Below are 25,878 nucleotides of genomic sequence, written 5' to 3' on the forward strand. Positions count from 1 at the left end.
TCTGAAACTTTATTGTGGGATTTGATAGATCTCCCTCAGAGAACTGACAGTTTATTTTTTGTCAAGTTTTCTGTAGGGGCTTATAAGAGTAGGGGAAATACAGATAGTCATGCTTGGTTTACTGCTTAGGTGTACATGAAGCTCCTTTAAACCAGATATTTTGCAAAAATCAAATACATACCAGTGTCTTTATTATTTCGTTGTTTAAAAATCTTGCTCTTACTTGCCAAGGCAAAATGTCACAATCTAGATACATAAAACCCCATTCATTTTGTTTAGGTAGCAATCTCCTTATTTAAGATCATTCTTGGGTTATTTGTAGTATTTCTCATTGTTTTCAGTAGGCAGTATGTCTGCTCGTGAGGTCACCAAACAAATCTGGACTGTCTCACTACATGAGTCAGAAAACATCCAGCTGTGGTTATACCAGAGCTCATACCATGATTTGAAGCTTCTGCTGCTTTAGCGAAGTTGACTTTGACTACAATAACCTTGAAACCCTGAGAGCACTATCTTAAATCTTTTATGCTCTTTCTGCATGCCATCATCTATTAAGAGAGCTGCTTCCGTCTAGCCACATAATCAAAGCTCTTCATTTCATAGCACAATTACTGTAATATCTTCTCTTTGATCTTGCAAAGTGCAGTTTATACTGTGATATCTCTTTGGAATCATGCTGGAAAAATTATTTCTGTAGCTTGTTTCTTTGAACATTGTCATCCCTCGTTACAAAGTTTTGCAAGTTCTGCTTCTCTTGATCAGAGCTTCCCACCACTCCACCATCTAACTATTCCATGTGGAGGTACCTGACTTCTTTTTCAAACCAGTCCTGTAACCCTTGCCTTTTTCTCCATACATCTCTTATTTTTTTGTGACCATTGTGAGTATGAAAAGAGGTTTTGTGTTGCTCATGCTTACATGCTGTGTATTTTGCGTGCTGCACAGAAACACTGTCACCTTACAGTCACTTCGGTGAAATATTTCCTGTCTTTCGTTCAAGAGACCTACCCAGAGGGGGTTTCTTGGCTGTTTTACATACCAAAGAAAATTAGCATTACTTAACCTTTGTCATCTTGATGCCTACATGGAGCTCCATCAAGCATTTTTGCTGCTTAGTGTTCTTCAGTATAGATAATGCTTTTCTAATTCAGTTAGACCTTCTTGATGTAGTTCTTCTGTTGGCGCTTATGCTAAAGTATTTTGTAATGTATTTGGGGCAGGCTAAGCATGCATTTGAACAATTTACATTGACTGAGCTGACAAACAGCAGTTGTATCATGCTTGTGTGACTTGCCGACACTTAATCAAATGTAAACTTTTATTAGGAGTGACGTGTAATCATCTTGACCCTGCTCCAGCGAATACAATGCTCTCAAGATATTAAGAAGAAAAAATCCTGTTTAAAAAATGGCTGTTACAAAAATACGCATTAGCCCATGCTTACACATGTGTTTATGCTGTATTTTTAAATTTCAAAGCTAAAACTTCAGTGAACTCTTTGTAACATCTGATTCTTCAAATCAACGTTTGTGTGTTGTTCTCTTGTATATTTCACTTCACAGGATTGAATCAAGTTCTTAGTCAACAAGCAAATCAAGAGATCAGTCCGTTGGATAGCATGATTCAAAGACTTCAGCAAGAGCAGGACCAGAGACGTTCTGGGGAGGCGGGAACCAGTAGTACCACCCGGATAAGCAGAGGTAAGTTACTGGGCAATGGGCATTGTAGCCAAGACTTGGAAAACTCACATTGTTGTGCATGATTTGTGCATTTTGTTGAACTATTAAAAAGGAGATGTGAAACTACAGAACATAATAGAGCTTTCTCATCTCTTTATCTTTCTGCGAAATCTCAGGATTCTTGACATTACAAATTTATCTATTAAAGTTATTGTCTGCTCAGTCAGGGAACTTGTAGCAACTGTGTTCCCTTAGAAGTAACTGCCCTACTGTTTAGTCTGCAGTTGGCCATCTGTTTGGTTGAAATCTGAATTGTGTCAAATGAGGAAATGGGAGGAAGAAAAGAGGAAGGAGTTGCTTATTTCTCAGTCCAGCTATTTCAGTATCTTGTTCTAGATTACACAGTAGCTTTCAACACTTAAAAAGTCATGGTTGCAAATCCACCTGGGTAAGCAAGAATAGTTTGTATGTGGAAAGATGTGGAAAAATGTTGAAATTTTGCTACGGTGTAGGTGTTTGAAAGCTGTTGAGTGTGTGTGGGTTTGCTTTGGTTTGTTTGGGTTTTTTAATCTTTTGACCGTTTCAGGTTCTTAATCTTTTGACCATTTCAGGTTCTTGTCTGTAAATTTCACAGCTTGGATTCCCAATTTCCAGTGTTGTGGCTTCACTTTTTTTTCAAGGTAGAAGACTGTTCAAGGAATACACTGGTTCAGTGAGATTGCTCACTGTTTTATAATACGGATCTGGAATGCAGCAGCAAGTCAGCTTCGCATAAATATTTTCAAATGCATTTTTAAAGAAAAGCAAACCAGTGAAACATTTGCTTCACTTCAGATTGTTGATACATCTGCTCTTTTTCAATGTGAATTTTTAAACAGTACTGCATCCCAGTAGCTGTTTAAGTGTGTGTTGTGGTGACTACAGAAGCTGCTGGAGTAGTTAAATTCAGTTAATATTTGATTTCTTTTGAAGTAATAGGTTAAGTAAATTTTTTTTCCTTAGTTTCCTTTCATTTTGAGTTCTTCTTTTTGAATGGTTCCCTTAGAATTTCAGATCAAGTACAAATACTACTTTTTGACTTTTTAGGATCTGTAAGTTCTACCTCAGAAGTACATTCACCACCAAATATAGGATTAAGACGTAGTGGACAAATTGAAGGTGTGCGTCAGATGCATAGCAACGCACCAAGAAGTGAAATAGCCACTGAACGGGACCTTGTGGCTTGGAGTCGAAGAGTTGTAGTGCCTGAACTGTCTTCTGGTGTGGCCAGGTAAACATAGGCCAAGTTTACAGTGAATTTTAGTTTGGTGAACTTATTTAAATTGAACTGGTTTGGAATTTATACTGTCATAGAACTATTTGTGTGGTATTTATCTATACTGTGGTCTCAATTTCTTGTAAATATCAGTTTCAGTTTGAAATCAGCTGTTTGCATGTAACTTGAAAAATCTTGGAATTACAGAAGTATTGTGAATAAAACCTGACCATTTGACTTGTATATGCAATGGGATCTAGCTGCCTCAGTGTTTTCTGGCTTGCAGGATAAGAGTTACAGTGTGTTTTAAGTCCATTTGTTCTTGCCATTATATGGCCTTTTATGGCTGGGACACTGACCTAATCTATTAGGTACCTGAGATGAATTTTGATTTCCAAACTGGAACTTTATTTTGTTCAGTAATTGACTCCTGTGATGAATATTTACATCCATAAGTCAAAAAACCCTACTAGCCACAATCAAACATTAACTCCTCCAGCTTTCTGAAATAAGATGGAAATCTTAGTTTGTAATCTTAGACTGTAAAGAGAAGAACTGTTCTTCAAAGAATGTTATAATTGTTGAACATTTATTCCTTGATTTGGAATAAATCTTCTCAGTTGTATTTTGCTTTAAGGTTAACATTTCAATTTTCGTTTTTTCAGTAGGCAGGAAGAATGGAGAACAGCAAAGGGAGAAGAAGAAGTAAGGGTGTATCGATCAGAAGAGAAAAGAAAACATGTAACGAGTCACATTCAAAGAGAAAACAAAATACCTACTTTCGCTAAGGTAAATAGTCACTTACATCTTATCACACAAAGAAGTGTAAAATTTAACTCAGTGTGTTAGGCCCTGTAAATCTACATTCCTTTTCTCAGTTTTGAATTTTAAAACCAGGGGTACAGGAATTGTTTACCTCTCCAGAACGAGGAAGCGTGTCTGTACCGATGTTTCACGGTGTTCTGAATAAACAATGGAGATTGGTTTTAGAATCCGCTAAGTGAGAAGCCCTGCAAATCTGGTGTTAGGAACACGATTAGTTGTAGGGAGCCTGTCATTGTTTATCAATACATCCTGCTACTCCTGTCTGCTGTTTGATATACTATTCCGTGGAAAGGGTCAGTTAAAACTCAAGTCACAGTTATTAACTTTAACATGTTTAAATCAATCTCCAAATACAGAATTGGGTATTTTCTCTTATGGTACCCTAATAATCATACTGTGGTTTTGTATGGGGCATTTTTAAGTCATGCTTTTTGCTAGAGCTGAAGTACATATTCCAGAAAAGAATAAAACAGGGTAGGTGAAGAAGAAGGGAATGGAATGGTTGTAATGAAATTGTCATAATTGACTTGATGTTTCCTGGTAAGAAAATGTGAAGGTTGCATATTCTGTATTTAAAAAAATTGGGTTATATCTTGCGTGTTAGAAATCAGTTTTGTCTATGCATCTCACATGCTCATCTGTGCTTTTCTAGCTAAATAACTATAATTTGTAATAAAGGAAGTAAATTTTAAGCAACTGTAGAGGAGAACCCATGCTTTGGGTTTTGCAGTATGCTTATTCTAGATGAGACTGTTCGACCCTCAATCAGAAGCTTAGTAAAGTAACAGGCCTTCAAGAATGCCGGCAAACTGTCCACTAAAGTAAGAATCACTTATGAGGTTCAAGGTGGAAAAATGAAAAAATGAAGTATTAAGAAAAAGGGTACAAAAGACTGCAGTTATTAACTTTATCAGAATACCATACTTAATGCCTGTGCTGTTTATTATTTACTTTCTTGTGGAGGAAGGGAACAAAGATCGAAAGCAATCTGAAATAAGTAAACTTCAGGTGCTTAGTAGTGCTTGTGTATTTTTAATAATGATTAATTAATTTATATGCAGTAGGAAGAATACATTTGAGATAGGCAAGTTTCTGTTTGATACTAAATTGAAGGTTTCTGTTTTGCTTCTTTTTTTATACTCGAGCAAAGTAACACTTTCAAAAGAAGGGAGGTAAATGCTCCCCCACCCCCAAACAGTTCCCTAATAATTTTCAATTTCTTTATTAAATTTCTTAGGGTTTTTTTTAAATTAATTTCTTGTCTTGAAATTGTGTGCATTGCTATCTTAAGAAATGGTACTGGAATGCTAATTTCAATGCTGCAGTCACCAACATCAAGTATGTTTGCCCAGATAAAGTGAACAAGTATTTTTTCAGTATATCTCCAGTTCTCGTACATAGAGGGAAGAAACTCTCTGCCACTTAGAGTTTTGGAGATGGTCATGACAGGGCTTATTAATGAAATAACCAGGACATCAGAAATCTTGGTAACTCCTATTTTTCTCTTGGGAATAATAGAAGATGGGCCTCACAAATTCAGATGTTAACATTTCTTGTCTTGGGAGGATATATTTTAGTGTTGAATTATAGACTTTCATTTACTTTAATTAAATGCACTGCTCAAGGGTTCTTTTTTTGTTTTGAGGGTGTAGGGGGCAGAGGTTTCCTTTAGCTACAGCCTTGTCAAAGCATCCTTCCTGAAAATGTGAGTTCCTACCAATTTACCCTTACATTTCTAATTGGGTTACAGTTTTCCTAAAATACCACTAGGACATAAAACTAGCAGAGTAGGCTAGTTGGTCCAGCATTTTGGTTTCAGCAATTACTTTTATTACATCTTTGAACAAAGAAACTTAATACGGATGTTTTCGAAAATTTTTCTCGGAGGAATTTTTAGTCTTCAAACTTTACAGGTAGCACTGGATCCTTTTGAGACTCATATTTTCATTGTGGATTTTATGCTCTTAAAATCCTTCAGATCAACAGCTAGCTTATATGAAACTGAAGAAAGATTTTCCTATTTACCCAGAGAATGTGTCCTTTGTTTATCTCAGTCCATCGAGGGTCTGTGATATGGATTCTGATGCCCAGAATGTGAGGGAGAGGTAACTTGGTAAATCCTTTAGTTATTTCCCACCTTCATCCCAATGAAATACAGCAAAAGCAGACAGTCATGGTCTCTGCACTTGAGTATGTCAGTTAAACTTCCAATAGAAATCACTGCTGAATTCAGTAATGCTTTCAGAACATTTAAATAAATCCTTCTTAAACCCGACAGGATACTTTTTTATGTCATCTCGGCACAAAAACCTCATATTCTTCCATATGTGTGTCTCTTTTTTAAGTACTTGGGTTGTTGAGAAGTACATTAATTCAAATACCTTGAGATAAATCTCAGAGGGTTTAAAAAATGAGTAGGTATCAAATGGGCTTTAAATAAGCAAATTTGCAAGAAGAAAAGGGTGCTTGATCCCAAGTGATTGAATCTGCCAGTTAAATAAACTGCTCAGATTGCAGAGATTTTTGTTGTTGCTTATGGTTAGCATCAGCAACACTTTTGTTCAGTAGTGTCTGAGCAATAAGAATGGTGAGTTGGAATTGTCATCTTCTGTAGTGTCCATAATAAAATCAAATAAATGCCTGGGAAGAGAAGTAAGGCTGACTGCATTCCAGAAACTGTTGTGTGATAAATTTAGTGGTTTTTAAAATAGAAATTAGTAACTGAATTATAGCAGCTCTTCTGTTGCGGTTCTTTATAGTGACTGTGTGGCTTTAAACACAAGCTGTGTTCAGTTGAAGATAGAACTGGAAAGTACTGTGTAAAACTTCCTTTTCTTGAGTGCATGTAATTGGTTTTGATACTGATACCTTGTAATTTATGTTACAGTAGTGTTGTGAGAATGCAGTTATTTTGTGTTGTATAGTGAAGTCTTAAGGGTTTAATGAGAGAATTTATGATCTAGAGGAGATGGGGAAATCCTCAAACAAAATACAGGGGAAAACTTTGTCTTCTAGTGATCTGTAGACCTAAGATTAAAGCATCAAGAATTCTAGAAAGTGTGTCATTGTACTCTACTGTCAGCTGGTCTGGAAACGGAGTAAACAGGGCTTGTATTAAAACCTTTTCCTCATATGCAAATTCAGTTTTATTCATAACAGTAGGAAATGCTAATTTTTGTATAAACTTCTGAAATTTATCACTTCTGATCATATAATAACGATAATATTTTCTTCTGTTCTGTTCTAACTGAAAAGAGTCAAAAATACAGAATTAAAATGAAAAGGAGGGCAGGAGCAAATGTTAGCATTTTGGATTACAAGCTAAATAAAGTGTAGGTTGGTAAGGAAGAAGACAGGGCACCTGTAATTACTTTTTGAGGAGATTCCAAAGTGCTGTTACTAATTTTTAGTCCATGGTCATTACAGGGTGTGTTAAAAGTAGTACAGAATTATTACAGCTCAGTCTTTTCTTTAACAATATCTGCAACTTAGATGGAAGAAGTCATGTAAGCATTCTGATATTTAAAGTTAGGAAACCTACATTTATTTGACACAGGTCATACTGAGAAGTGTTTGTCCATGATTGCTTGAGGGGCTAACAGAGTTGTGTGGGAGAACCCAAAAGCTTGGGTATTTTGACCTGAATAGTATTCAGTATCGCTGGTCTGCATGTCAAATGAAGACCTCAGTTTGACTTTCAAAGTCATTAGTGAGGGATAGGGTTTTCTCTGATTATTAAACAGAAATCCTTAAAAAAAACCCACAACAAACAAACAAAAAACCTCAGTGACAAAGAATAGACTGTGGCATTGTAATTTTTGAATGTTCAAAGTGGAAGTGTATTTCAAATGGTTTTTGTTTCAGGAGCGTGCCAGAGATGAGAAGTGAGATAAACAACATGTTTAGATAAATGTTCCCTGTCCAAGTAATTAGAGTATTAGTTTATTAAACTACTGGGATTACAGAGTATTTTAATAAATATTAAATAGTGTGAAATTTCTGTATGCTAGAGGGTTAAAGTGGTGTGTGATCTAGTAAAAAAGAAAAAGACAAAACCGGAAATATTTCTAATTACTGTTAAGTGAAAATTATAAGCAGAAATTTCAAAGAGTTAAGATTGGAGATTGTTATCAATGGACAAAAGTAAGCATAGGCCTCTGTTGGGACAGGTGCGACTGTATTGTAAACTAACAGAAACCAGTGAGAAGAAATGTGTGCATTGGGTTTTTTTGAAGGTAGCTTCATTGTGTTCCTCAAAATTAGTAATTTTTCCACTTACGTGTTACTTAAATGCTACTTCCAGGTAAATTGGCAAGATGTTAAGAGGAAAATAATCTAAACCCCGAGAGACTAGTACTGAGTACTTAGTGTCCGTTATCTTCACTGCTTTTGGAACAGTTCTCACTCATATCTTAAATCTGTGTGTTTGTGTGTGGTAAGAGTAAAAACAGTAATGACAAGCACTGCTCCAGACTTGAGAAGAATATGGAAGGATGCTCTTTACTCAAAGAGAAAATGACAAGACTAGAGGCAGTGGACACAAACTGCTGAAACAAAGGAGGTTTTGCCTGAACGTAAAGAAGTACTTCACTGTGAGGGTGACTGAGCACTGGCACAGGGTGCTCAGGCTGTGGAGTCTCCAACCTTGGAGATACTCAGAAGTTGTCTGGGTATGGTCCTGGGCAGCTGGCTCTAGGTGGCCCTGCTTGAGCAGAGGGTTGGACAAGATGACTTCCAGAGGTCCCTTCCAACTTCAGCCAGTCCGTGAAATAAAAACTGTGTTATGCACTAGCAGCTTGGGGGATGTGTTGTACTTATGTCTGGGGAGAACTCATGGTCATTGGAGAACATTAAATTTGGACAAAGGCATGTATTAATGACCTTGGTAAGGCAAAAGTTTCCCTCCAGAAAAATAAGGACTGAAATTGAATAAGGACAGGCTTAAGTTCAGAGGTAAATATTGGGCTGAAGAATTTAAATAGTGTATCTACTCAAGAATAAAAACAGTTATAGGCTACTTGACAGATTGATTTTTTTCAGCATAACATTTCAAATGTAATGTTGTGAAAAGCATGTGCAGACAAAAAAGCCAAATTTTCCTTTCTTTGTCTTTAAAGAAGCTGTGAGCATCTGTTTAATGTTGGGGTTGTGATACTAGGTGTATGCTTGTGTCCTGCCCCTGTTTAACTTTGTAGTAGAGGCTAATTTCTGTTACCTTAAGGAAGGAGGAACCATGTTCAGATAAAGAGTAGATGCTGCTGATGAAGAAATCCTATGAAATTTCTACAGCCAAAGCTTTCCAAAATTGCTGCTGTCCTGTGTGAAAGCACAGCAAAGTTGTGCTTCCCAGTGAAGTCAGGGTCATAAAGACAGCAGAATGCAGTGGTCTGAGTTGTCAGGATACCCCTGAGTTTCCACTTCATCTTTCACAAATGGTGTTACAAAGACCCTCAGCAGTGTCCGTATTACGTGTTTGTATCTATTCCTCTCAAATGCAGGAAATGCCATTATTTGTATTTTGCAGAAAAACTGTTCTGTGACAGCAGCTGTAATTTCTAATGTATCTATAGATGTGCTGATACTAACTGGAAGCTGTAGATATGGTACAAGGCACTTGTCAGCATACGTGACTGTTCATCAAAGTGTATCAAGAAAGAGAGAAAGTGAGGATTGAACATCAAACCATAGGTTATCTCGGCTTTATTTCTAAGCCTCCCATTACAGCTGAGAGTCCGATTTCAAGCTCTTTCTTTAGGGATATATGTTGGGGATGGGGACAAAGACCATCAGCTGTGTTTCTCAGTTGTTGTTGAACATGTTGGTGATAGATTCCACTCTGTCAGAAAAAGTTTATAATACTTCATCTTTTTAGTCAAACCTTCACACTTGACTCCACCCCGCCCCAGGTAAATAAAGATCTGCCCGACCTGCAGCTTCTCATCAGATTTTGGCAAAGCTGTGTTGAATAGGAGTGATGATAAAATATATTTTTTTTGCAAGATCTGGAAGATACATACCTCATGGTCCATTTTCTGGTCCCTGCTTGAGCAGTGAGGTCAGAGATGACATCCAGAGGTCCCTTCCAACTCTAATCATTCTGTCATTCTGTTACTTACGGATAACTACTTGTGATTTTGTTTTTGGCTTTTTTCCCTTCATTCTTGTTTTGGCATTGCATCTTTCCCAAAGTAGTTTGTTACCCTTTGGCAGTACTATGGCCCAGTAGTTTTACAGTGGTGTTCCTTGCTTCTGTGAAAAAAAAATTTTGTTTTGGAGGGGAATGAGTGGTGGCTGTGGTGGTCGCGGGGTGTTTTTTGTTCACAAGCTTTGAACTGCCAAAAGAGAGTTAACACTTTCCAAACCCAAAGAGTAATGCAAAGCCCTTCAGTTTTCTAAGGATCCTTAGTAATCATAGAACGGTTTGGGTTGGAAGGGGCCTTAAAGATCATTTAGTTCCAACCCCCTGCGATGGGCAGGGATACCTTCCACTAGACCAGATTGCTCAAAGTTCTGGTGTAAATAGGGAAAAGCTACATTTATAATAACCATTTGAGAAATCTCATCTCTGAGTAGAAATGGGGATGTGAATTTTTAGGACTTCTGTTTATAGAGAAAAGACACGAGCATTACAGTTGGACTGTAATATAGCTTCTGCAAAATACATCCTCATTATTGTGAAGGGTATTTGACAAATTTGTTTCACTGGGCTTACGTGTTTCCATTCTGTTGTCCGTGCTTCCTCATACCATGTTTCGTATGATGCTAAGAGGCAGATGGGCTTTACAAGAAAGTCGCGTTTCAGTAGCAGAAGAGTTGCTGTAATGCTGGCTTTTGTGACCTCTCTGCTTCAGCAATGAATCTTGAGAGCTTGACCAGAAGCGAGCAGCCCCAGAAGGCTATGTGCCGGGCTCAGCTGCTAGTCTTAGGGCTGCCTCAGAGCTGTTCTGGTCAGGTCAGAGCAGCTTGAGGTCCGGTATGTGCTGCCAGTTTGAATCCAGAGGAAGGAATGCCTCAGGTCTCAAAAGCCTTGGGTAATGTTAAGCTACCAGTTGCTGAGCAGTTCCCCGAGAGGTTTCTCTGGTAGCAGTACTGTCAGTGGTAGCTTCCCCACCTTGAAATGACTGGTCAGAACAACAGAAACACAACGCTTACTAGACAGAGCATAGAGCAGTTCGTGTTGGTCCTGTGTGCTTTGGTGAGAACTGTAATGCAGTTGTACAGAGCAGCGTGCTGGCCTGCCCTACTGAACCGTTGCAGTCACGGCTGAAAAAGGTGTGTTTTTTCTAACAGGCAGGATAGGAGAAAAGCTCTAGCTATCAGAGTTCTGCACTTTAAGGAAAATTGTGGTAAGGAAAACCAAATCTTGCCTACTGCTGCTTAGCCAAGTTTTAGCAGTTTCCACCAAAAAGTGTGTTGTGTTGGGGTTTTTTTCCTTAATGAGAAAAAATCTAACCCCATGAACCAACTTTCATTATACATGACAGGAAAGATCATCTCTTTCCTGCAAAGGAAGAAAATCCAAGAGGAATAGGTACAAGCAGTCTGCCCTACTAGAAGGCTCTGATAATATTAATATTTTTCTGTGGTTTGTTCCAGTTCTGCTTTCTTCATCTCCCAGACTGTTTCTTCAACCGTATCAGCAGCTATTAGATATCTGAGGTTTCCTTTATGGAAAAAAGAGAGCACTGGGGAAGTGTACCTCTTTCTGTGGCACCTGCGAATGTGTCCAGAAACTATTTCATGGGATCTGAGCTAGGCTAAAGTTTGAATATGCAAACCAGAAAAATTAGCACAAAACACAGAAAATTGAGATCATAGCTCTTGATTTTTTGCTGGGGGCTGGGGACTAATACAGGATTAGACACTTCGTGTTGAGAGAAAATGTTTGCATTATGTATATTCTACAGGAGGAACAAAATGTCTTAATGCTGGAGTGTGAAGTGTTTCTTAATTGCAGACTTCATTCTCCTGAGCGTCACAAGAACTCACATTCTTTCCAACTGACTCATTCATTTGAACTCTTTGTGCATCATTGTACCATTTAAAGGGCTTTATGGAGACAGTCATCTCAGTATGCTAAGGGATATATTACTGTATGGATCTCTCTTCTAACAGATCTGACCCCTCAGTCCCAAAATATCACAGTCTGGCGTTCTCTGTAAGAGTCCCCTTTCCTCTGATGGCCATGTTTAGTGTAATTTTGAGCTGTTACAAGCTCTTGGCAGCCTATCAGTAGTTAACTGATGTGTACCTTGTAGAGAATTAAGAGTTTAAATAGTCAAAGATTAAACAAATTGTTATATCCAGAAAGATTTTTTATTTGTTTTCAGAATATACTGAACTGCTTGGTCCATATATTCAACTATGCATGTGGAGTGTTTTCTTCAGCAACTCTTTTAGTTTTGGACTTGCGGCCTGTTTTGAATTTTGTGATGTTGAAACTTGCATCTTTTTGCTACTGCAAAAATTGCTTCCTGAAGTCTGTTATTAAAGAAAATGTTGTCTGTGTATTAACAAAACGTATACTAAAAAATGATGTATTTTGACTGTTGTGTCTTTGCAGAATCATTCTCACGATCATTTACTAGACACTAGCGACTCAAGAAAACAGCAAGCTAATCAGCACAACTACCGTACGAGATATGCAGTAGAAGAAACAGCAAGGCCTGCTGAGGAGTTAGAAAATGGACATAGTTCCTCAGATGTAAGATCCTTATTCATGAGGCAATCTTATACATTCCGTTTCTACTTGCTAAGCTCCTGCTTCAGCTAAATGAACATTGTTTCTAGTCAGCTAATTGAACATTCTTTCTAGGAGAAACTCATGTTGCATTTTTTGTTGTGGTTTTTCTTTCACCTCTTTAAAAAAATGATGTCGAATTAGATTTTGACATGCTGTTTATGTGTTTAGTTTTGACTAAAAAGTAATTGATAAGAGGGAGAAATGCTCGTTTGTAAGGGCATTTTGCAAAGTATGTGTGTGCAGTATCTAAATAAATCTGCATAAATCTGCCCTATATTTACCAGCCTAATCAGTATGGTTGACATGGCGTAGCAGTTTGGTCACTGGTTCTAGGTGGCCCTGCCTGACCAGGGAGGTTGGATAATACGATCTCCAGAGGTCCCTTCCACCCTCAACCGTTCTGTGCTTCTGTAGCTACAGTAAAGATTAGTAAGAGTATATGAAGTTTGTACTGGGGTTTTGTTTCATATTGATTTAAAAGATATGGGAATACTACATTAAAAGGACTGGAAATAATTTTCAAAAGATAAGCTAGCCTTTTTACATGGAGGTTGAGAAGCACTTAAGTCTCCCCTGGCTATATGTTATAAAAATACTGCTCTACACTGTGCATCTGTCCATGCATAGTGTTTTCTTACTTCTTTTCATTTAATTAAGTCCATTAAAGTATCTGCAAACTAAAATGCCTTTTTAATAATATAAAGCTTTCATAGTGCTAAATGTTTATAACACATACAAAGCCTAGAAGAATCGTTATCATTTATTATAACTTTTTTGAGTTCCAAAGAAAATGCTTTCTTTTTCCCTGCCTCCCCCTCTGCACACCACCCCTGCCCACCTGCCTTGTTAGGAAGGGGAAGTAGTTGTTGCCAGTGGTGGAACGTCAGAAGATGACGAAAGAGCATGGCACAGTGATGGCAGTTCTAGGTAAGTGACAGTATAGCTTACAAAGAAAAGTCCTGCTGATAAATCGTAAACAATCTTCTCCATAAACAGTTAATGAATAATTAAAATTTGTACATGTTTAGAAGAAGAGATGGAAGTTAATTTTCAGCTACCTTACTAATTGAAATTTAGGGAAGGTTTCATCCTTGTTTGCTGGAAGCAGAATTGTTTCCGATTCGGTTTTACAGGCACGTGCACGCTTATAGGCATGTGGTGGCAGTTTATTGTGACTGTCAGTCTGAGCTGTGTGATTGTCTCTGCTGACCCTTGGTTTGAAATTAGAGAGCAAAGATTGAGGTAGCTTCAACCCATCCTTTGTTTCTTTAGCAGATTTTTTTCGTTGCTAACTTTTCTTCAAAGCTGTTCAAAACCAGAAGCCCTGAGAACAGTATCCAGACTCTTAATGTTAGTTTCACATCTGGAATTGACTAAGTGAACAGTGTATTTACTTCTGGTGATGCTAGGAGTTAAGCTTCTTGCTAAACTGGGTGATACCAAGGCTTTTGTTTTAATACCATTTAAATTGTAGATAGAATATAGGGTTTTAGGCATTGGTTTTAACTATTAAAGTATTGTAGTCATCTGGACTGTAATCTTGTATTGGGTTGTATTATATAATCCAATTAAATCTGAATTGCTTATTAACTTTTGGTTTTGAATTTCTTTTTTCGTTGTTACATCCTGTGTAGTGACTACTCTAGTGATTATTCTGACTGGACGGCAGATGCAGGAATCAATTTGCAACCACCAAAGAAAATTCCTAAAATTAAAACAAAGAAAGCAGAAAGTAGTTCAGAGGATGAAGAAGGACCTGAAAAACAAAAGAAGCAGATTAAAAAGGAAAAGAAGAAAGGGATGGAGGAGAAAGATGGACCATCAACATCACCAAAGAAGAGGAAACCCAAAGAGAGAAAACAAAAGGTTAGATGTTCCTTGTCTATTGCAGGAATGCTCCCTCCTGCTGTCTTAGAAAGATTTAGATGAATGATTCAGTTGCGTATGCAACTTAATGTTGTCTAATTTGAAAACATCATGACTTTTACTCATCATAAATGGTAATTACTGACTCTTGTAAGTCAAATAATAGATTGCTGTAATGATACGCATTCTAAATAAGATGTGTTTCTCTTAAGGAACACTTTTAATGCCATTAACACCCATCTTTTCTCAGACCAGAAACTTCCCTTCTATGAATGTGTGTTGAGTGTTGGTATAACACATGCCTGTATTTCTTCAGCTGTACTGTCTCCCTGCTTAATTGCAGTTTCGTTTAGGTCTGCACAATCGTGTCGTTCATTTGTATCAGTTCCATGTGTATATTTGCATTATGCTTGCTGCTATACTTCCATCAAGGGGAATTTCGCTTGATCAGGGTTTTGTTGTTGTCTGTGTTTTATTTGCTTTCTAATATAACCATGTTATTCCAGTTTAGATCAGTACATGGAAATTTTCAGTGACTTCTGTTATTTTCAGTGTGGTTTGGGGGGTTTGGTTTGGTTTTGTTTTTAATTAAGTGTTAGATCAGAGAACTTTTGTTTCTTCATTCTTTCTTTACAGAGACCAGAAGCAGTCTATCTGATAGATTGTGTTTATAAGCTCATAGCTTCTATTTTTGCAGTACCATCTAAGTAACTAAATAACTGTATTTGTTTTATTTATAAGATCAGAAGTCTTCAGCATTTCTTAAGCTTGTTATTTCAGTGTTTTGGCTCTCATTAGAAGGTAGACTGACAAAATAGCTGTTTTAATGTGCAGGTTGGCATAGTATCAGCTTTGCTGTGAATCTTTGCTATAATATGCAGGATGTTAGGTGGTAGTGTTTACGCTTTGATTAGGCATTTTGTTTGTTGTAGGCAGTCATTGGTTGTAGTGTCAGTACTAATAGTGTCTTGGTGTTTACACAGCTTTAAACCAGAATAAGGTATGAAATCAGGAAGATAAATGGTGGAGGAGGTTTCAGCGGTTGAAATCTCTACATTAGCTTTTTATCATTAGCTTTTTATTATAAAATATAAGACTGGCTGATAGTCTAGTATTTCCACTTAGATTAAAGCTGCACTGAGTGTTTTGGGAATCTTGCATCCATTTTGGTTTCAGTTATCAAGGTGCAGGAGATCTTCAATTACAAAAATAGCAGATTTAGATATTTCAGATTTTAAAGATGACCTGTTCCTTTCTTGAATCACAAGAAAATATTGGGCTGGAAGGCATGTCAGAAAATCATCCATCCTCCCTCTGCGCCTAGGTAGGATTAATTATACCTGTCATTCTTGACATGTTTGTCTTTGGTGTTTATTGTGGTGGAGATTCTACTTCCTTACTGGGCAGAGAGCTTCAGTCCTTACTGGTAAAAAGTTCTTCCTGATTTCTGAACCTGAATGAAAATTATGGCTTTCCATTGAGAAAAGATGTTTTGACGATCTTTGTAGCCAGGCACAGAACCTAAGGAATTAAGGGAGCAGAGAAAGAATTTCATTCTTCTCTATTAATGCATAGGCTGTCAAGATCTTTAACAGTACTTACGTTTCTAACCCTCCTCCACCAAAAAATCAATCTAAAAAATGGTACAGCAGTGAAGAAGGGCAAGAAAGGAGCAGCCAGGAAGATCAAAGGGTACAGAATATTTTCTTTGGGGCAGACACAAAGAAGCTGATTCTTAAAAGAGAGAGAGTTTGGAGGAGGTATCATAAAAAAGCTTTTATAAAACTATGAATGTTTTAGAAAAATGAATAAATGCAGAATGATTCCTTTCCTTACTTTGTTATGGTGAGTTCTAACACCCAATGACACTGACAAAGCTCCAAAAAAAGCCCTTTCTGCATTCCACCCCCACCCTCTGAAAGCAAACAATAACCCCAAACCGCCTGAGCATGTGATCAGGTTGTGGAACTAATTACTAAAGGGTTTAGTAGAGTTTCAGAAATGGCTAGACAAGGTCACTGGGACTAGTCTCATCCTGACGATCAGCTGAGTTCAGGCTTGGCTTCCAGAGGGTCTTAAACTGATGATTAACGTGTGAAGTTACAGAAGGGAAGATTTTCTTTTTAAAGGCTGTTTCTTCCTACCTTCCCATAATTCACCGATAAGCTAGACAGATTTTGCTCTGATGCAGTGCATCAGTTTTTCACAAGACAGACCTGCTTGAACCTCAGAATCCACAAGGTACTTCTGTGTTAGTGATTTATTGCAATGGAGAGATTCTGTTTCAATTTTTTTTTCTTTGTTTGTTTCTTTGTTCTTAACTGTGTGTGTGCTTTTTCGTGCGGTGCCCACTGGTGCTCCAGTGGTGCGCTCAAAGTAGTTCCCATTTTTGAAAAAAAGCAGAAACAAAGTTGAATTTGTACAATGGCTTTACACTTGGAGCATCCCATTTGCAGTCTCGGGATGCAGAGTCTTTTCCATCAGTGGCTATATGGAGTGGATTTCTGTACAACTGTCGAGTTGCTTTCTGTACGTGCGCAAGATTCTGGTGATAATTTCAAAGCAACCTTGCTTGAGTGGTTGTACAGAAGCCAGCTTTATCTGTCGTATTAGACACAAACATGCAGTGATGCACCTAAGACCAGCAACTGCAGTGAGCTTTGTTACTTACAAATACGTGATGTGGATGTGCAGTCTGCAAATGCAGTTCCACAGCAAGTTATAGTAAATGCAAAAGTAGGTAACCTGGACGTACCCAGTCCAGGTCATTTCCACGTGCTTTACCTCTGTTTATGTTTGTTAATCTCTTCCCCCTCATTTTGTGGCATTCCTTGGTTGGAGGCAGCTGTATAGTTGTAGTGTCTTTGGGCCGAGGCAACCATGTGAATTTGGTTAAATCAAACGGCATATTTCAGTTTTATCTTTTTGGGCATGAGGCGTAGTTATTAGTGTGTTAATAAATTCAGTCTTTCTTAGAAGACATGCACACACACCCCCAAACCAACAAACTAAAAAAAAACCCATCAAACTAAAAAAAACACTTAGCTTTTCAGATTATTAATGGTTTTGTTCTTGGTGTTACTGTGAGCAGTTAAGTAAGATTTATCTTCACACTAGTAATAATTTCCTTTTTACATTAAATATACTTAAGAAATGGCAATTGATTTTGATAAAACACTTCCCGAAATACAAGACTTACTCACATGTTAGTTTATTCCTATTAATCTTCTGTATGTATTTTCTTCAGAGGCTGGCTGTAGGAGTTCTGGCAGAAAATGGTTTGACACTGGAAGAATGGCTGCCTTCAGCATGGATTACAGACACTGTTCCTCGTCGGTGCCCATTTGTGCCACAGATGGGGGATGAGGTATTGTAGCTTTTCCCTCTGCGTTCTTGCTTCTTTCAGCTTGTTTTTGCCTTTTTTCATCTGTGCATTTTTTTCCCAGAGATTTAGTAGCAGAATATGTTGCATTTTCTTCAAAATATTGATCTGGCTAAAATTTGCTTTCACTTCCTTTAGCCTTTCCCATACTTAAAAAATATTCTGCACAGTGTTGCTTTGACTTCCTTTTAATTCCATGTTGTTGCAGTAACGTTCCTTCTTGTACTACGTTTGTTTTGTTAATTTCCTTATGACATGTGTACACAAGCCGTGTGAGACACTTTATCTAGTGAAAATAGTCCTTAGTTGTAGAGCATCTTGTACGCTGAAGAATAGGTAAGAAATCAAATATGAATTTAAGTTGTTTGCAAAACTTCAGTTTGGAGGTTGAAGTAAAATCCAGGAATTAAAGCTTGGGGGGAGAGAGTGTTTTTTGTGTGTGTTTGGTTTTTGGGTTTTTTGAAACTTATTTGTTCTGAAGAAGAACTGTCCTTTTCACTTGTGTTTCTGATGTCAGAAAACTTCTGCTGATCTCTCACAACGGGAAACAATGAGAAGTTTTGCATATGTGTATTTTATATGAACTAGACTGTAAACACTCTGGAAACGTGGCCCAGATGTCTTGAAATACAATAACAAAAGAACACCCACCAGTTCCTACTTTGGAATATATAGCATGTGAACGTTACAGTGAATTGTATGAATACGGAGTATCAGATAGAAGGCAGTCTTGAAAATGAGAGTCTGTGCATGTTTCCTAAAATCTCCTCAGGTTAAATAAGAGGAAATAGCTGGCTTATGCTGTAACGTGCAGTCTGTTGGCTCTTCAGGGAGCAGCGTGTTGCTCATACCTTCAGAATGCAGTTGGAGAAATCCTTGATATGGTGGCAAAGTTGATTAAATTTGGACCTGAGCTAGAGCTTTTTGTAGGCACCACCTTCAAAACTTGATCAGGAGCAGAGGTTGCGTGTGCAAGCAGTTCTGTTTTTACTGGATCACTTCGCTGATGCAGTTCACAGCACAGCTATGCAAAAATGACATCAGCATTGCTCATGAGGGAGGGAAGGAGCACTTCAAGATGAGAGTTGCAACTGGAGAAAATGGTTAGGTATTTATACCCTCCAGAAAGCATGTTTTGGATACTGTTCAAAAGATCAAGTCCAAATAAATATATTTGGTGCCTGATACCATCTGGATACAGTGAAGCAGCCAAGGATTTATCTCTACCATATTGCTCAGGAGACTTTAACATTGTGTCAGTTTAGTAAGATAAACTGGTGTATTTGATTTGGCACCTGCTGAATAGCATGTGCAGTGTGTACTAGGAATATCTAAGTAGGCTGTATCCTTTTGTGAAAAATGCTTTTTTTATATTGGTGAAGAGGAAATTTTCTGTCCTGTGCCTAGAAGGCAGGAGTAGTTGCACCAATAGAGAGTACGTTTGTAATCACACTGCTCTGTCTAAAAATTCCATCTCTGATACTTGCCCTCCCCAGATTTGCTTAAGATGTGAAAAGAACCTGTTCATTTAGAAAGTTACTTTTGAGACCCACAGAAATAGATCAGTTTAATTAGAAAAGTGTGATGAGAAGAGGTCTTGTGTGGCCTTTGGACATTTTGGTGGATGGTTGGTACGTTTTATAAAGATTTGGGAGGAGAGATATTTCAAATTTGTTCTCTTACAGCTGTGCAAACAAGAAGAAACAGTAGTGTTCTATTTAGTTACACTCGGTGCATAAGAATAGCACATACCATCCCTTTTCCCTTTCTGAATACTGCTATTTACAGACCTTTGTTATGCGTCTTGAGGAACAGTGGAAACATACCAGAGAGATGGGACTGCAACTTCCCTGTCTGATTATCAAAATACAGTACATACTCATTGGAGTATTCTGCCATTAAGACAATAAAGAACAGTTTTTGTCTGGGTACTAACTACAACATGCAGAAGCAGGAATTTATCAAGATTAAAAATATAATTTCCTGGGAAAAGGCATAAATTATTTTTTCCACATATATCTTTCTAATTTGTTCTTCTGACAAGATGCAATGCTTAGAGCCATTTACAAAATAAAAATGTTTCACGTCTGTAAACAGTGGGTTGAGTTTACACAGAGGTTCAGCAGAAGCAGTTAGCGTAGGAGGAATTGTGTAGCCTGTGTCACTGAGTGGATTCTTTTGTTTTGATTCACTGGAAGGCACAGGAAACAATTATGACAACGTCGCAAGTGTAATTTAAACTTGCATTATTTTAGATCTGTCTCTCGGTAGCCTAAACATAAAAAAATTATGGTACTGAGTCCTTCATTTAAAAATAAAATAATTGCCATGTGACATTAAGAAAGCTCAGTAACTGTTAATGTAGAAATTTGACAGACATTTGTTCATAATATTTTATAAAAACAATGGTTTTGGAAAGCATGTGGAAATATAAATATTAGTGTGTTTAATTTTATAAATGTATTTTAAAACTTACTGAGGGCTTTTCACTCTGCTTTTTTTGCTAGGCCTTTATATTTAAGCTGTTGTTCCCTCATCCTACTTGATGGAAACCCCATGTTTACTGCTTGGGGCGCTTTTAAGAGGGTTCATTTATTTGGAATGCGTCATACCTAGAATACAGCTGTTTATCAGGTCTTTGTTCTGATTAGTTCAAGGAATGTTTCACATTTCAGATGCATTCCTTGAATATATGTTTAAGGTTTTCGGCTTACTACTTCATTACGGTGATGGTTTATAACAAAACCATTCATCCACATGGTATCATATACAACAGGATTAAAATAAAACTAATAGACTCTAGATGTCTGAACCATGGGAATTTATAGTGGAAGGATTTGAAAATTTTTAATAAGCACTTGAAATGTCTATTTGCAGTTTGCTCATGTCTGTTAGACTGTTTGTTTGGTGGTGTGGGACCGAACACCAAGAACTTACCAGGACAGTAACAACAGCTGAATTTTCCTTTAGAATGGATTTCTTGTTCCAAAAAGATATGATAAGTCAGAGAATTTAGAGATAAACTTCATTGTCTTTTTAGGTCTGTCCTATAGTGATGAATAACCAGGTGTATTAGTGGAATTCATGTTACTGTATAGATGTGCGTGTGTATATATATGTGGAGAACATTGAATTGTTCTATAGTGTGATGATAAGTAGATGTTATTACTGATCTGATTTTGGTCTCATATGAGTGATTTAGGATATTTTGCTCATAGGGAAAATTGTTCTAAATCTTTCCTACTTTTTCTGGAAATGTTTCTATTATACCTGCTTTAACTGTTCACTGTTTAATTTTTGGTTTCCTGCAAAAGTAACAGGTTCTTAAGAGTGGGCAAAAGTTAATGATAAAATAGAAAGGACATACACTGCATGGTGGTGATATGCTAGCATTACAGCTCATTGAAGTCTCTAACTGTCACATTTCACTTTTAGGTCTACTATTTCCGACAAGGTCATGAAGCATATGTGGTAATGGCCAAGAAGAACAAAATATATAGTATTAATCCCAAGAAACAACCATGGCATAAAATGGAATTACGGGTATGACTTCTTTCTCATTTTTGTTTATACCTTAATACCGAAAATTTGAAAACTAAACTGAAAGAAGATTCTTGATACAGTATGTTTCTAATGTTGTGCTCTTAGTTTTTCCTTCTGATCTTAAAATATTAACTTAGTGTAACAGTCAAATGAAATCAGACCTTAAACTGTACTCCTTTTTGCATCTGCTTGAGCAGGTGAGGTGGTTACAGTTCATAGAAAAATATTTTTCAGACAAGTTACATTGTGAAATAATAGCTTGTTTTGAAAGATTAATTTTTGGGTACTGAACTTAGACATGTCTTTTCAGTATATCCATATTTTCATGTTTTAGAAAGTTGTTATTATCAGCTTAACTTCAGTGGTGGTATATAACGTTTTGTTTATTCCAGGAGCAAGAGCTAATGAAAATTGTTGGGATTAAGTATGAAGTAGGATTGCCTACTCTCTGCTGTCTTAAACTAGCTTTTCTTGACCCTGATACGGGTAAACTAACTGGAGGATCATTCACCATGAAGTAAGGAAATCAATATTATATTCAAATTGGGGGCTTCCTTGCAGGGGGTGAGGTTGAAAGTTTAAAAAATCCCATTAATGTCATGATTTGAGGTTTTGCTTTTGAAGTGTTGAATTCGGAGTGTTAATTTTTTTATGTAAGTGCTCAACTTTATGCTTTTGCTGTTTTACCGCTTAATAGTTGTGTGTTCTGTTGTAATTAGGTACCATGATATGCCAGATGTCATAGATTTCCTAGTTTTGAGGCAGCAGTTTGATGATGCAAAACATAGACGATGGAATATAGGTGAGTTGTGGCAGGGGGCGTGGTGGTGTGGTTTTTTTGTTGTTTAAGTGTCTACTTATTTTCATGAGAACTTACTAAGAATAGGTTACGGTAAATAAATCCTAATGCTATGCTGAAATCTGATCATAACCTCTGTCCACTGGATGTGGAGTTCTGCTTTGAAGCTACAGCCAGCAAACAATGTTATCTGTAAAAAAAAGTGCAAAGAAAATTCTCAGTTATATGTTTGCAGAGAGGAAAAGAATACTTTTAGAAATACGGTGTTTATTGGTAACTGATAACTTATTGTAGCCTATATATTGCTTGTCTTTTTCTTTTTTTTTTTTTTTTTTTTGACTGAAGGCCCTCTTACAACTGCATTGCTACTAGATTTTTTTCCCATGAATTTCTGCTGGAAATAAGGAAGAACTTTCCCCGCCATTTGAAATTTTTGATCTCTGGATTGTACCAAGAGAATGTCCTTCCCATCTCTTTAGACTTGTTTGAATTCTGTTCTAAACCCCATATGGTTTACCTTCATTGAAGTGTATATAATTATAATTCACTGCTGCATGATGTGGAAGTGTTTTCTGATTCATTTTACTTTGCCCTGTGCTTACTTATTTCGAAATTCTGGATATCGGAGAGTGTCCATGACAGGAATGTCCTCCAGTCAGATCTATTTCCTAGTCATGTTTTCCATATGATAACAACGATTGCCTCTCAGCAATGAAATCTTATTAGGGGGAGAGAAAGCTGCATTATGACAAAATGATCCTCTAATATGGTGGTTTGTTTCAAGAGGTCAAGAAATACATATGTTCTCATTCATAAGAACAGCCTTAGATCGTCCCTGAAACTTAGAAGATTAAGCAAGTGTTACTGATGCTTCAGAATTCAGGATGAGCACTGTTCCCCTAAGAGAGAAATTGGTATGTGATGCCATGTTTGCAGAATGATAGGCACCATTAAGTCCTTTCCAGTATCTCAGTGGGTTTTGTGAAGTGACATGCTCCCGAAAATGAAATGGATAGCCTTCCTTTTTTTTTTTTTTTTTTTTTTTTTTTTTTTTTAAGCATGTCTCAATGTTAAATACTCTTTCTGTAATGTAACAGTGATTAACTGTACCAGCTCGATTCCTGCGGTTCTTCCATCAGGAGCTGTGGCTCGCATGTACACAGTTGACTTGCCAGCATTTCTTGCCACTTCAGGCATATAGGAGAATGGAGGATTTTAATGCAAAAACATGATGTGTATCTGATTGCCTTGAGGAAACAACCGATACAACATACATTTCTGCAAATATACTGCCTCCTTAGTCTGTATTTGTTGCTTTCAAAGTGCTGTCCTCTCCTAAGTTCATTGTAACTAAGTCACCTGAAGAAGTAGCACAGCTGGATGTTAAAAACCATGTTTATTGTTTCTTACCTGATTTTTCTGCCAGGAAAGATGAGTTGGTTTCCTGTCCTTTGATGTATCATGATACCCTTGCTTGGGATGTGTGCCTTAACAGTAGATGTATAAATTAATAAGTTTGATATCGTACTTTGTTATGTTGTCCAAAAAGACAGCTAGTCTTCAATTCTGTAGGGAATTCGGTAAAGACCTTAGGCTTCTGATTCAATAGGAAATGTAAACCTCCATTTCTTCTTTAAAGGTGATTTCAGTTTAAAGATTCCTTAAGAGACAAGATTAGTCCACATCTACTAATATGTCACCAAGCTTTGCTCCTTCCTGGTAGTTATGGATCTGTGGTCTTGTCCTCCTTTGCCATGCCAAACATGTTTTCCTACAAGATCACGGCAGCAGAATGACTGCTGTACCTTGTCCGTGAACAGCCTAGCCAGAAGTCGTCTGTCAGCCATCATGACAGAGATCCAGGAGTAGAGGGACTTTGTAATGTTACCCTCGCTGCTTTTAAGACTGAGCACAGGTATCATCTCCTTCCTGGGCTGGTAACTGTACTTTGAGAAACTTGCAGTGTGGAAAGAGTCGGAGCTACGCAAAAGGTGTTGAAAGAGCCAGAACCTTTTATCAAGCCTTCAATGTAAATAATGTGAGTTTCAGGCCAATAGTGTCTAATGCCAGCCTGTAACTGACAAGTGTGTGTTAGACTTCATTCTTCAGTTCCTCTTTTGGATGGTGAAACACTGTCCTCCTTTGGGACTGCATGAGATGCTACAGCAGAAATAGCAGAGACACTGCTTTTGGAGCTCTTAACAGCTCTTCCAGGTGCCTGCCAGAGTGCTACCCCGCTAAGTTGATACTTTGGATATATTACTGGTGTATGCTTAGGTACTTGGGACAAGTCATGCACAGTTTTGTTGCAATGGGGATCACAATATAACAGTGTTCTTTGAAAATAGATCATATTTTCTGCCAGGGTCAGGAGAAATGCCTTAGAAACTGTACATGAAACTGTTCCTGAGTATTTAACCATATGAATCTGAAATCCCCAAGATTTATCTGACATGCTCAGGTCGTCTGAGCTTTCACCATAGCTCTTCATCAACAACAAGCTGGTATATTTTTTCATGTCATGCAGTTGCTGGTTTGTCTTCTCAGGACTACTGTTACTATTTTATTTTTTTTTATTCCTTTGTGATTTCTGGCACTTAGCCTACAAATCAATATTTTTATAGCTACTATTTGGAGAGCTACTGGATATTAAATTTTCTGACTCCACTTTAAATCATTAAAACATTGATCTTTTAACCAATAACAATCCTTGGTGTTTTCATGGGGTTTTTTTGGAGTTTTTGTTGTTTGGTTCAGGTTTTTTGTTTTAGGGAAGTTACTTATCTATGATATTTGCATCACTTCATGTTAAATGTATATTAATATATGAATCCTTTCAGAAAGAACAAATTTATAAAGTTTGAGAAGTGACAGATTCTTATTTCTACTCTGATACTATTTATTGCATATTTTTGTCTTACAGTTCAGCTACAAAATTAATACTTGGGCTAAAAGCTATTCCAGTGGGATTCCTGCAGCTTTAGCTGTATGTCTTAGGTGCACATACCTGTCTCTTACACAGCAGCCACTTCAAGTTCAACATACATTTTACATTTTCATCAAGCTAGTGTTATCTGGTGATGCACAGTTCTAGAAAATTATGCTAAATCCTTCTCTAAGAATTTTTGGTCTACTGTCTGCATAGATGAAGTAACAGAGCACATTAGAAAAGGGTGGTTCAGGCAAGTGTTCTGTGGGCTTTTTCAATAATGTTTTCGGCTTTAGCATTCTGTCCATAGGAACACTGTGGCTCTTGAGAAATTGGAAGTGGCTGCCAGTATACGCTCCTTTAAGTGGTTTTGATCTGCTTAATGTTCAGCCCATGAAGTCACTCACATTTGTACCCACTCACATACCCTTGTAAAACTGATCACTTGGGAATGCCATACTGGGAGACTGTGCTTTAAGAGCGCTTCAGGATAATTTAGTCCTTTAAAATAAAGTATTGGCCCTTATTTACATTTTTGGACTTGTATTTCAGATATTTATTGTATACTTGGTTCAATTACGTTCAACACAATTAGGATTATTAATGGAAGTTTTTGTGCTAGAAGTAATTGTGCTGGAATTACTTGCAATCCGTTAACTTTTTTAAAAAAAAGTGCAGTAAGGAAAGCAGAACATTTTTGAGAATGTATTTACTTCCTATTAATTCAGACAACTGCAGGAAGCATTTGGCCAGAATGTGGATATATTGAAATAGAACAAACATTGCAGCAGTTGAGAAAGTGTGTGTATATTCAAATCCCATGAAAGCAAAAACATGCAGTTCTTGGAATATCAGAC

General features: G+C 37.3%; 1 protein-coding gene across 4 annotated transcripts in view; it reads left to right on the forward strand.

Annotated features, from left to right (window-relative positions):
• Positions 1–25,878, forward strand: part of PHIP (pleckstrin homology domain interacting protein) — a 119,320-nt gene that overhangs the window by 70,824 nt on the left and 22,618 nt on the right. For all 4 annotated transcript variants that reach the window (XM_056343973.1, XM_056343974.1, XM_056343975.1 and 1 more), the window contains 10 exons: positions 1,563–1,700; positions 2,766–2,949; positions 3,600–3,723; positions 12,323–12,463; positions 13,353–13,429; positions 14,137–14,368; positions 17,616–17,735; positions 21,186–21,293; positions 21,686–21,810; positions 22,013–22,095. In XM_056343973.1, the coding sequence (XP_056199948.1) occupies positions 1,563–1,700; positions 2,766–2,949; positions 3,600–3,723; positions 12,323–12,463; positions 13,353–13,429; positions 14,137–14,368; positions 17,616–17,735; positions 21,186–21,293; positions 21,686–21,810; positions 22,013–22,095 (1,332 nt within the window). The remainder of the gene's footprint in view (positions 1–1,562; positions 1,701–2,765; positions 2,950–3,599; positions 3,724–12,322; positions 12,464–13,352; positions 13,430–14,136; positions 14,369–17,615; positions 17,736–21,185; positions 21,294–21,685; positions 21,811–22,012; positions 22,096–25,878) is intronic.

This window comes from Falco biarmicus, chromosome 6 (assembly GCF_023638135.1).
Source record: "Falco biarmicus isolate bFalBia1 chromosome 6, bFalBia1.pri, whole genome shotgun sequence".
NCBI lineage: Eukaryota > Metazoa > Chordata > Aves > Falconiformes > Falconidae > Falco > Falco biarmicus.